General features: G+C 34.5%; 1 protein-coding gene across 12 annotated transcripts in view; it reads right to left on the bottom strand.

Annotated features, from left to right (window-relative positions):
* LOC108754112 (coiled-coil domain-containing protein AGAP005037) overlaps positions 1-13242 on the bottom strand; it is a 105344-nt gene that overhangs the window by 15699 nt on the left and 76403 nt on the right. For 7 of the 12 annotated variants that reach the window (XM_018496174.1, XM_018496175.1, XM_018496177.1 and 4 more), the window contains 7 exons: positions 12450-12539; positions 11041-11103; positions 6166-6391; positions 5159-5278; positions 4970-5077; positions 4567-4749; positions 3686-3782 (listed from right to left, as the gene is read on the bottom strand). In XM_018496174.1, the coding sequence (XP_018351676.1) occupies positions 3686-3782; positions 4567-4749; positions 4970-5077; positions 5159-5278; positions 6166-6391; positions 11041-11103; positions 12450-12539 (887 nt within the window). The remainder of the gene's footprint in view (positions 1-3685; positions 3783-4566; positions 4750-4969; positions 5078-5158; positions 5279-6165; positions 6392-11040; positions 11104-12449; positions 12540-13242) is intronic. The other 5 variants (XM_018496181.1, XM_018496184.1, XM_018496185.1 and 2 more) reach the window with 3 other exon arrangements.

Here is a 13242-nt window from a genome sequence, read left to right as displayed (position 1 = left end):
TTTTTTATATAGTATTATAAATACAATTATATTACATTATAGTAGCAACAATTGTAAAAATAGAACTAATCATAATTATTTTACCATCCCAGTCATATTGAGTGCGAAATTATAATATTGATGTTATGTTACTTTTAGTTTATGTCGACTGGAATGTAATTATAGTCACAAGTATCTCTCAGTATATATAGCATCATTATTTCTCTTTTAAGTATTATGACAACTATTAACACTTACAAAATTATTTTTCGTGATTTACTCTGGTGCTGCCCGGCACGTTGTACGACGTATGGAGGGCAAAGGCAAATGTTTGAGTTTTGATGAGAAGGTTTACATCAGATTTCGTACTGTCAATGATCGATGGTAATGCGGGATAAGCGAGTCGAGAAAAGCAAATGGAGCTGCAGGACTGTTCCTAATTGAACAATTGATGACAGCGGAAGACTTTCGCGACAATAGTCCTTTCAAATTTTCCGAATCGTATAGAGAAGAGTGTGTAATTTTGAATTCATATCGCAATTTTCAATTGCCTTCGATTAAAAAAAGATTCAACTTTTACGTTTATCAACATCGAAAAATATGTTAACGGTAGAATTCAACAAAATTTTGCAACTGCGTGTTCTCTATTTTATTTGCTGTGCTATGTATGTAGATAGATTGTACAATTTCCGAATTCCAAACAGGTAAATTTTATTTTACATGTAGCATGTACTTTTTCAGTGAAATTATTTACAATCAAAATTAGAACTTAGAATTTTTAGTACTAACGCTGTACGTTACAAACGTAAATGTTGCAAAATTTTGAGATGTATTAACAATTATTTTAATAAATTTCTCATTATTTTAACTCCGCGTAACTCACAATTTCTCGTAAATGTATTTCCGCCGATTCGATATGCCTTGTCTGTCTGACTATGCCATCATTGTTCTACTTACAGTTTTGAAGCTACAGATGAAATTTTAAAATAATATAGTTTTATTCCTACAAATTTAATACAACTAGGTTTCAGTTTTACTAATAATTATTTATTAAAAAATATATTTTTTCAATATTGATCGGTGCAATTAAGCAAATTAAAGTTCGACTATATTAAGGATTGACAGAAATATCTCGAATAAAATTAAATTTAATCACTTATATTTTATTATTATGTGATAATAATTTTATTAATAATAATAGCAGATTTCACAGGGTATTCAAATTTCATCGTGATTATTCGGAATTTCGATGGGAAACTAGTACGCTAGGACAATCTACATATTTAGAATTATTGCACATGCAATGACGCATGTCCAAAATTCAGTTAATAATCAGGCACAGTCAGACGTATGTTGTAATGATACCTACTTTTGATGGTCTCGCGCATCGCAGCGATTTATGCATGTGTATGAATGCCATTTGATCGACGCGCGTCACAAAGGTTGTGCGCGTTAAAACAAACATTATTTGTATGTATATACAATATGACGTATGATGCACATGACGTGTGTATACGTAAAAAAAGAATGGCGAATATTTTACGTATAATGTTGATATATATGATATTATAGACATATTTATATATTATGTACCAGAACAAAACTCTATATCACTCGTTGCATGCGCTTGTTAGCATAATGAGGATACGGGGTAAGCGGTGGTCGGATAGTAATACACGTCTCTTTGCAAAATACCATACCGGCTTACTTATGTGGGACAAGAAAGATCTACGAAGCGTGGAGAGTGGTCTCATCGACGCTCTACTTTGTTGACAGGTAGCAGATTGTAATATTGCCGCCGTGTGAGATAGTGTTCGGTGAACGAGTTCGCAGAGGTGAAGACAAGAAGCTGCGATGGGCACAATCGTGTTCCGTAGTCTCTTTACAGTTTATGCAATGTTTATACGCTTACGCGTTTTTTACATTATGCTTTGTATGAGAAGTTAGTAAGCAGAAATTTATCAATAAATAAAAATCAAGAAATTGGATTATTACAATTAGCTCTTATAAAAAATCCCTCTCATTTTTAATAATTATTATAAGGAATTGTCTCATATTTTATAAAGAGTTTTAAAAGATATACAGCAATATACATTTATAAAAATGTGAAGATTCCAGAAGAAATGTCTTATTTTCCCATAGTTTTTAAAATTAGATTAAATTAAATAATTTTATTATCTATAACGAAATATGCACATAATGATACATTAAAAGTTACTGTTTCATGTAAATACTAATATGGATTAATTAAATAAAAACTTTCACGATCAATATTATGTAATATATTATAATGAAAAATATCTGCCATCTATCTAAAATATTACAAAACTTTTAATAATCTCTTATCATTAATAACAATGAGAATATATAATAATTATTGTATTAATAAACAATTTTCATTTATTTGTTCAAGTTTTAAGTTTTCATATTTCATTTTTCATTCACAATTAGAGATACTTCGAAATAATGAAATTAACCATCTAATAGAACAAATATAATTATATAAATAAGTAATTTAAAATCTATTTTGTTTTAATTATATATATATATATATATATATGTTGTTATAACAAAGAAAAATCATTTGATCAATGATATTATACAAAACAAATAGATACAGCATATATTTGTATCATATTTGGAGTTTATTTTACCTTTGCAAAAAATTTAATGTGTTATTTGTCATAATTTTTCAAGCTACAACAAAATTCGAAGTAATTAAAGATCATAAGAAGATGAAAATTTTGTTAAAAATAAAAAATAAAAAATCTCGAGCTATATATACGAAGAATATGCATTTAAATAATTATTCTTCATTTTCAAAGGCATATAATTCGAAAATTGTACTTAATATTATATTAATCGCTAATTTGATATTGTGGAAAATACAATGCATCCCTTCTAGAAACACATCGCGCCCATAATCGGGCGATCAAGGTCCGGCGACGTGCCCATCTCCTAACGAAAGCCAATATTTCGATCATCACACGTATCAGAGTGTGCGTGTGCCGTGCCACTCGCGACAAAGTGTGCCACACGACAAAATGTGCACGCAACGAGAAGGAAGGATTGTAATGCACGTAGGAAATTTGTATTGTAGGATCTCTCGTTTACCGCATTCGGTCGCGGCGGAAAGTACGACCCTCTCGACGAGCGTTTCCCGTGGCCGGGACCATATCTCTAATGAAAATCCGCGTCGTCCACGACCAATTGCATCCCGATTACGCGCACTCCCTACGGAAAAGGACCCACAGCAACCAGGACGACGAGAAGTTTCTCTCGTCCGAGACCGCCCCCGAGACTCTAATTGAGAATTAGCGATTCGCGGATTACCGCGACGTACCCCCATCTTCTCGCGATGTCTTTCCGATTCTTCTTTTTCTTCTTCCTCGGGGGAGAAGAAGCCGGGAGAAACGGAAGAACGATGGATATTCAAGCGTGACAAGGAAGGATTGATCGAGGAGAACTCGAGGGGATACTTCATGCAACGGGTGGCGCGGTATTTTCCGGTATCGAGGACAGGTGCATTTTATGGGGATCGCGACGGCGAAGAAAAAACCGGTGTGGAAGATCGGTAGGAGGATTGGGTCTCGATAGAAGGTAGAAATAGATAGAGATAGAAATAGAAAGAGAGAGAGAGAGAGAGAGATAGAGAAGAAAGAGAGCGAGCGAGCGAGCGAGCGAGCGGGGCCAATGGAGCGGTTACCTTGGAATGCTGTGCTGTCGTCGGTGTTATAGGCGGCGTGTCCTCGGCGTCTACGCTCGCTGCGTTTGGTAATCGCTGCTCTTGCACCGACGCCAAGCTAAGCGGGTAACAGAAACCGAGTTTCGTCAGTAGAGAAAAAAATCTTTGATGTTATACAGATCCTAATTTATCTCTATATCAATTGTTAGTAGGCAAGAAAAACACATGTTAAAATTTTGCGATAGACTGAAGAACCGAGCTATCTCTAAAAAATTTCGATTAAAGTGATTCTTCTTGCCTAATAATATGCTGATAAATAATCGGTACACAGCTTGAAATTGTATAAATTCATAAAAAATATTATTAGGCACGAAGAACTGCCTTGATCGAATATGGCATTTTTCACTCGTGTATGCTTAATTTCATCAATCTATTTTCACTTAATATTGTTTAAAAAATTTGGTTGAATCTAAAGTAGTTCAATCAAGTTTGAATTAATTCCAAAGTTTGGAACCTGCGTTTAATAAGCTATACGTTTGCTTTTTCTTCATCCGATAAGATTTTATTACCGTAAGTGAATTTACTACCGTAGTTGCTGTTTACAAGCAGAGTATATATTGAAATCTTGCTAACAAAAGAATCGAGATATCTTTAAAAAATTTGATTAGACATCTAGTTACATGCTTCAAATTTTGTTAAATTAATTCAAAAAATGTAGAATCTGCATTTAATATAAGCTATAAATTTGTTTTATTTTTTAAATAAGATGAGCTTGATGAGCTTTTAATATCGTAAACGAAATGCAAAAGTGTTCAATGTCAATTTTTGATCGTGCTCGCAAACATGACAATTTTATTGAACTGAAATTTCCGATACTGTTTTAATAAAGTAAAAAGTCATACCGTTTAAGCGTTACGAGGGTGCCGGTGAGTTTTTTGCAACGTCTCAACGCGGACTCCAGTCGTTCGGGCTCTTCCTTCAGAAACTTCTCTTCGCGCACCACTTTTTCCATTTCGGAGCTCAGCAGACCTTTCATACCTTCTTGCAAACTCGGGAATCGAACTTTCAGGTCGGCCACAGTTTTGCTGGAACGCAAATTTATTATTCCGTAAAATTATTATGTGTACGTGCCATTGCATTTATCCCTAAAATTTCCCGTTCTGAATTCCGAATTTTGTTATCACCGACCGAGAGAAGACAATCAACGCGTATAAATCATTTGTAAAATTCTACCAACGTACGTCGACTACGCGACGGCAATGATGACACTCTGCTCAAGTGGGATTGAACGCGCGCGTGGCTTACCTGGATTTACTCAATATCAAAGCCATGTTCTCCACATCCGACATATTGACACGCGTCTTTCTATTGATCACGTTACCGCGAAGCTCCTCCACGGTGCTCTCGAGCTCGCTGAAATTCGCAAATCGTTTCGTTTACCTCTCTTGATTGCGGCATTTCTTTCATTGTCGTCTCTAGGGAGGCGATACTCACGTGAGATCTTTTTCCAGCCTTATCACTTCCTGTTTGTAGAGATCTTCCTCGCGGCTCAGTCGAATCTTCTCCGTATCCCCAGCCGTCCAAACTGCGTCTCCTCCCGATAATAGCATGGCCCTGCAGCAGAAATTGTGTGAATTCACAATCAATAGTCATTGAGCAATATTTCCTTTATTAAAACATTGTCAAGAGAGAAAATACATTTTAATTTTATTATAACAATATACTATATAAAAATTACTAAAGTATATGCGTTTGTAATATATTAAAATTATTACATATTATTGTAATATTTACATAAAACTGACGGGGATGACGTATCGCGCATTTTTTATTTACTTTATTCGTATCCACATATCGTACTTTTTCTATTATATTGGTTGTTCGGAAAGTAATTTCGTTTTTTCCCAACAGAGGACTTATTGTATTTTTTCACAGCCAACTTCACACTTAAGCCGCATAATCATTATATATTTTGACAGCTGATATAGCAAGGCTTGCTTGTGAAAAAAGTTCGATTGATTCTACGCAGTAGTTTTTGGTTGGTGCCCTATCAAATATGGAAAGTGAAAAGCAGCATTTTCGGCATATTTTACTTTTTTACTATCGAAAAGGTAAAAATGCTGTTCAAGCAAGAAAAAATTATCCGATGTGTATGGAGAAGATGTATTGACAGAACGCCAGTGCCAAAACTGGTTTGCAAAATTTCGATTCGGCAATTTTGATGTTGAAGACGCACCACGTTCTGGAAGGCCAGTTGAAGCTGATGAAGACACAATAAAGGCATTAATTGATGCAAACGGCGAATAACAATTCGTGAGATCGCTGAGAGATTAAATTTATCGAATTCGACCGTTCATGATCATTTGAAACGCGTCTGATTGAAAATCGTCTTTCATTTTCATAAGAAAAAAAAACGAAATTACTTTCCGAACAACCTAATAATTCGAAAGTCTCGTCAGTTTATTCATTCAATCAATTGCGAGATACGTTCGTGTACTTACCTAATCGTGATGAACGTATCCTTGATGGTCTCACGCACTGTGTGGGCCTGGGCTTGCGACATGCGCCTCAAATTTCTCACTTCTTGTCTGAGATCCTTCGCCTTCTTCTGCAGACCCCTCAGCTGATTGTACATCTCCGGCGTGAGCGCTAGGTCCCTGTACACGTACTGACCGGCCACCAGAGCGGCCGGTTTCGGCGGTGGTGTCGGCTTGTGCCTGTCTCTCTCTGTAATCGTTCATTTAGCGCGTAAGAACGCATGTCTCTCATGACGATCATCCGCGAATTGCGTGAACATTTAAGGGATTTAAGCTCGAACGACTCCGCTCGTTCTCCCGTGCGAAAAGCGCCTTAAATATCGAAGTGGCGAGCGACCGGAACCGAAACTTTGCCAAAGATATAAGACTGCGCAATCGTAAGCCTTTTCCGAATAATGTAACAGAATATCCGAAAGAATATTGAATAATTAAATGGAATGAATCATCGGCAGTACGGTTTATTTAATCAAATTCCCCCCCCAATTCTCAAGTAAACTGCAAAACTATTATGAAAAGATCGATTTTGTTGCAACAGTATCTGATAATTGTATGTACTAAGGATATTTTGTTAGACCTTCTTTGCCTTTCATTATCTTTTACGAAAATGTAATAAATTGAAGGTGTTTTATATTCTTTTACGACAACAAGATAATTTAGATCTGCAGCTAGTTAAATTTTCAGATACTTCAATAAAAAAAACTGTTGCTTTCTCTATATTAATTAACAACGGAATTTGTCTTTCTCATTTCTCTTAGCCAAATGTCCCGGAGCATTCTTTCTTTTGTCAAGCCGAATGTGCAAAGGATTAGAAATCCTACATCAGAGTCTGGCTATGAGCGATTGTGTCAAAATCCTACAAGAGAGAAAAGAAGAAAGAAAAAAAAAATATATATATATATATACATTTTCCCTATATATAATACTTTATCACTTTAACTGACACTTGTTTCAACTATAACTTTAATCAAGATTATAGAGCGAAACACAGTACAAGTTAGAGTGAGATATTAAACAGGAGGAAATTATATACATCTTTCTCTCTCGTAGGATTTTGGTAAAATTGGACGTTAGATTTCGTTACAGAGTAAACTCTGCTCTACGAAGCACGAAACGCGGCTGCCGTTACGATAGATAAACGTTGGCGGCATTTCGAGTGCGCGGCCGGTTCCTCCATCAGCTGATTAAATTTGACGTTCGCCACTCGTTGTGTCGTTGATCGACGCCTCGTCATGACCGTTTCGCACGATAGAAGAGCGGGGTCCGGTAATGAGAGGACAGGAACAGTTAAACGGGTCGGCGACACAACACAATTTTACTGTCATTTTTATTACCGCGGTTTTATTGGACGGATGATGAAAGGCATGGACAGGAACGGAAGAAAGGAGACAACGGATGACCTAACTGCTGGGTCAAAAGTGACGCTGTGTGTTTCAAATGGAAGGGCCGTGTGTCCGTATTGAATATATGTACGTGCATCCCTCATGGCGTATACTTTGCTGTGTGCTGCACAAGCGTTCCTCTACAATAACATAATTATCTTTACGGATGCAGGTGTCGTTTACTGATCGCAATGATACTTTCAGTCGGCGATCAAGTCGAGTTGCGCGAATGCACTACGAATGAAAATCTATTTCCTTGTGCGCGCGTTTTAATCACATTTCCCGGCAGTTCCGCGTTGTAATAAACGTATGCACAAATTTCCACCCGACAAACGTAGAACAGATGCACACTGGTTTCTCGATAAACATAACGTAATTGCAATATGGAATTATTTAACTTATTATGATTGCGATTGCAGTGAAATAATAATAGCTGAGAATTATGACGGAATTTACAAAAGAATAATTACATAAAGATTAATTATAAAAAGAGTATTGTACGATTGTATGTGTAAAAGAATATTTGCCGCTATTTGTTGTACGTTAAATAAAAAAGGCAATAATTTTTATTATTATATCGCAATTGCAATAATAATAAGTTAAATAATTCCACGTTTTAATTATGTCACAGCTTTTATATCTTACACCATAAATAAATATTTTTAAAAGCTAGATATTATGATTGAATTTTTATAGAAAGCAAAATATTATGATTTTATTTACAAAAGAATATACTTGTCGCTATAGTTGTATGATAACTAAAAAAAGCTGAATAATAACTTCTTGCCTTTTTTTTTATTTATCGTACAATAAGCATTCTAATAAGTATTGTTTTATAAATAAAATCATAATGTCCTGCTTTTCACAATTCAATTTTCGTAATATCCAGCTTTTAAATATTTGTGGAGTAAGATGGAAGATCATATGATATTTTGCTGTAAAAACGCATTGGTGCCAAATATAAAAGAAGCGAATTTACGTAATAATCATATTCAACTGACGTGTTCAGGTGTACCTGTTCTACATGAGACCGAGAAAACAATTCGCGTCGCGAATTTACACGTCAGACGATCCGTGAGACAATCCCAAATGAACCGACCCCACGATAAGCAACGTCCCTGCGGGCAAATAAAAGTACATATACCCGACACGATGAATAAAGGATGAATTTACGAGTAGGGCCGGCAGGACGGAAGGGCGTGGAGGGATAAGACGGATGTATCGTGATGTTTCCGAGTGATCGGCGGCAGATACGCAGCTGTGACATATCACTCGAGTTGGAGAATAGAGAAAGGAATAGACACGCGAACGTCAAATGCAACGCAAAGAAATGCATTTGTCGTAAGTCTCCCGTAAAATAATACAAACGCACGAATTGCTTCCTATCTCTCGCACGAATATCCGTGTGGCCGCGAAGCGTTCGTCAACGGGGTGATATATGAAGGGCACGTAGAAAAGGGCACTGTCACGCTTTCTCAATCGTGATCGAATACGTGCACTCAAAGAAATTATTGCGGTAGCAACTATTAGGTAATAACTTATACAAGTTTTTTATAAAGATTATACATTAAATGTAAACTGAAAATGGAACCGAACTTAGGATAAACGTGTATATATATATATATATATATTGTCATTATTTAATGAATAAATTTATTTGCACATCGTTATCCCATGTCAGCTTGTAAAGGCAATTAATTTCAATTGATTTATTTCAAGCAAGCCTTGAATTTCTTATATTGTTTATAAAAATTACTATGTATGTAGAATTAATATACATTAGAATTAATAAACTGAAATGTTGGTGTATTAAGACGCAGATAACTCGCAAATCACATAGCTTCTTTGAAAGTATCCATGGAAGCCTAAAAAGAATCAATGTACATAATTGAATAAGTTATTTTATAACTGATGCAAGTATAAAATAATTACTATAAAATAATAAGTTTTATATACAGAATTAACACAATTGAATAAATTATATTATAATTGCAATAATATGTATAAAATAATTTATTCAATTTAGATGCATATTCTACGTGTAAAATTTGAATAGTTATCGTCTATATAGTTGCTACCTCTGCCTTGTCTTCTTCTCTGAGTGTGGCTTGAAATAAAAGAGACGCACGGGTGAGAGAGGCATGTAAGAATTTCTCATTCAAACATGAGATCCAAACGCGCGATGTCTTGCAAATTTCTCTCTCTCTCGAAAAAAAAAAGAGAAATTGGAGAGAATTCCCGAGAGAAAGAGAGACAGTAAATAACATTCGCCGGTAACTGAATGTGACTGATATGAAATGCGAAATGTTTTTCAAAGTAACTTCTGCGAGCTTCATGTATTGCCGATGAGTTTCACATAAACACATACGAACGAATTTATTTGTACGTACGTGGCTTGATTTAGTTTTAGTTATTTTTCGCTTTGCGCCTGGATTGTGGGCCAGCACTCGCCTTTTTTTCTCCTCGCATACGGCATACTTTGAAAATCGATTTACATGGAAATGAACATATTAATTCATTTAAAATCCAGCAACGTCGACGTGCAGCAGCGCTCGTCTCAGCTTTTTATCGTGAATGGACTTACAATTTTCCGGTGCCCTCCATACAGTGTCGTCCCGGGAGGCGAGGAACGAATGAAAATAAAAAGGAAGAGAAAGAGAGTTCGAAACGACGGAACGACCGAAGAAGATTCGACACGACGCTCATTATGTGAAAAATATATAAATATGGTAGACACAGCGTGACACATAGGGAAGAAGCATAGACACTAGAACTGGAACTATTCGGACGTAGCATAATACAACTTTGGTCGTAAGTATAAGCACCCTCTATGAGAATTTATAATTGTACGTAAAAGTGTTTCATATCTAACGAAAAAAATTAAAAAACAGTTTTGTTAAAAGATAATATTTTATATAACAATTTTAATATTTTATTTAAGATCTCCTTTGGCTTTCATTACCGCATTTTCAAAGAAAATGCAATAAAGGGTGAATTGAGGGTGCTTTATACTTGTGGCTAAAGTTGTAAAATTAATTATTTTGTTTTAAAATTATTGTAATCATATTATATATAATTGTTGTATTAAATAAATAATATATAATCTTAAATATTTGAATGTTTGAAAAATTTATGAAAATGTTTAGTAATAAAATATCTGATTTCAGAACTTTTGATGGAATATTTATGAATTGCTCAATACAAACTTATTTTTATTTTATCTCATTTGAATAATTTTGAAGACGTACCTAAATATAGCTTAATATTTAACAAATATTAACACTTTAATAGAGAGGTATTTGTAAATGAGAAAAATAAAAGTATTTCAAGAGAAAATACAGTTTTAGATATAAGTTTTGTTTAAGTTTCATTCATGTTGATGAAAATATTAGATTTCGTAAATATACAAAGAAAATTGCCGAATAGTTCCACTTCTAATAGAAAGACGGGGAAGTTTTACCTTGCGACGACATCCTCGGCAACGTGGAGGATTTGATTGCCGGTTTCGTGGGTTTTGTATCCGCTAGTCGTGGTAGGCATTGCAGAATCGAATACGAGAAGGCGTTAGAAATTATTGCGTTAGTATCCGTGTTGGGATCGTTTGCTTTATAAATATACCTTTGTGCGAAATCTTCTTACGATATTAAATCGAGCTCTTATCTAATATCGTACTCACTGAATATTGAATGTGTATTTTAGATGTAGAATACCTATTTCTAATTATCATCGATCAATAATTATTGGCATAATATTAGAAGATTAAACAATTTTGTTAGGCAAAGTAATAGCATAAGTTGATCAAAATTAATATTAATATATATGTCATAATATATATATAAGCATTTTGGAATAGTGCAATATTTTTTATAAATTTTTATTTTTTCTCTTAAATTGGAAACGTTAAAACAATGCAGATGTATTAACTCTCTATATTATTCTTATGAAGTTTTTCAAAATGAAAAAATTATTATATTGTTTCGCTCAACGAAATTGTGGAGGTAGAGAAACGTATTTCGCCAATCATATTTCGATAATTATTTATATAAAAATTTCATTTCTGTTATTTCTGAAGAATATGTTATTAGCGTTCGATATTGGAAAAGACACAAGAAAATATGTCATAACGTGCCAGATCATTAACCGATTCATTTAGCATTATTAATTATGAATCTATTATTATGTAAATGTAATAGAAAGAAGGATTACTAAATGTGACTAAGCCATTATTCGCGTTAATCAATCGAATGGAAGTGAAGCACGAATCGAGAACTTCGCAAGATTTTGAAAGTAGCAACACAGATTCTGTGATTATAGGTCTTCGCTACTTGTAGCAATCTTCAATCAAACTTCAATCGAGATCAGATATTTCAATATTATCCCGTAGCGAAATTGCATCCAATTCCAGATCGTTGCAAAACGGCGAATCATAACACAAATTCTCATCGTTTTTAAATTGTTACAGTTTCTATTATTTCAACAGGAAAAGATCGACGTGGTCGTCACAATTTTTAATTGTAACTATTGGATTTCAATGCACGCGCAAGAGAAAAAGTTCGTCATTATCAGTCCTATCATATTAATAGAATCTGAAGAATTAAAAGAATAGTATTAGGAATAGAATAGTACTAAAATAGTATTAGAATAGTATTACTTAAAAATTTATATTTGCATATATTTGATGATTGTTATAAAACGAGAGTTCTTTCCGAATTTAGCGTTTTGCGATGTTAGCGTTTAGACGAACGTCTACCACTTCCTCAATAAGTGATCCGACAACGGTGCAATTCGGTCTTTACAGCGTGCTTAGCATACATATTTTGCGATTTTGTTTCATTTTTTTTTTTTAATGTGAAGTGCGCTAGCCGTTACCTGCATGTTGTGGGGAATGTTGTTTGGGGGAGTTCATGTCTGGTGGCTCGTCACTGAAGGACACTGACTTTTCAAACGACACCGACTTGTCTGCAATAGATGTTGATCAGCATATTTTCGCGTGGTATATGTGCGTAAGAAGCGTAAGAAGCGTGTACATGAAGGCGTGTATATCCAGCCGGGATGGACGTCGATAAATTGAGGAATAAACCAGCGCGGGCTTTCGGAATACCTTTCTCGTTCGGTTGAAAGAATCTCACTTTACAATTCTGCCATATAATTAAGCTAAAAGCACAACTTCGTGTTCTCCTTCAGCTTATTTCATCGGCTCTTTTTATCCAAATTAATTTGTAAGTGTTTTAATTAATATAATTATAGCATTTTACGATTCTTACTTCTGGAAAGCTACGGGTAGATACTTTCGCGAATCACCCCTAAAGCCAACGCTGAGTAAAACGATCGTGAAGAGGAGATTTCGGCGCGTGCACCATGCAAACGAAAATTATGGATGATTGTAAGAAACATTAAGCCAATATTCATAATCAATTTTTATTTCAAGGCCATCTTTAAATAGGGCCACATTAACTCATTTCAGGCTAAAATATTTCAAGCGGTCTTTTAAGATTAGATGATCATTTAGATAAAAATTTTTTAAAGACAATTATATTAAACTAACTAAAAATAGATTTTCTCGAAATCTTGAAAAAATCATTTCTTTATTTGAAATACAAAAAAAAAGTAAAAAGCATACAAAATGCACAAATTAATAAAATAATAAGTATATTTCACATAG

Source organism: Trachymyrmex septentrionalis, unplaced genomic scaffold (assembly GCF_001594115.1).
Source record: "Trachymyrmex septentrionalis isolate Tsep2-gDNA-1 unplaced genomic scaffold, Tsep1.0 scaffold76, whole genome shotgun sequence".
Classification (NCBI taxonomy): Eukaryota; Metazoa; Arthropoda; class Insecta; order Hymenoptera; family Formicidae; genus Trachymyrmex; species Trachymyrmex septentrionalis.
This window is presented reverse-complemented; position numbering and strand designations above follow the sequence as displayed.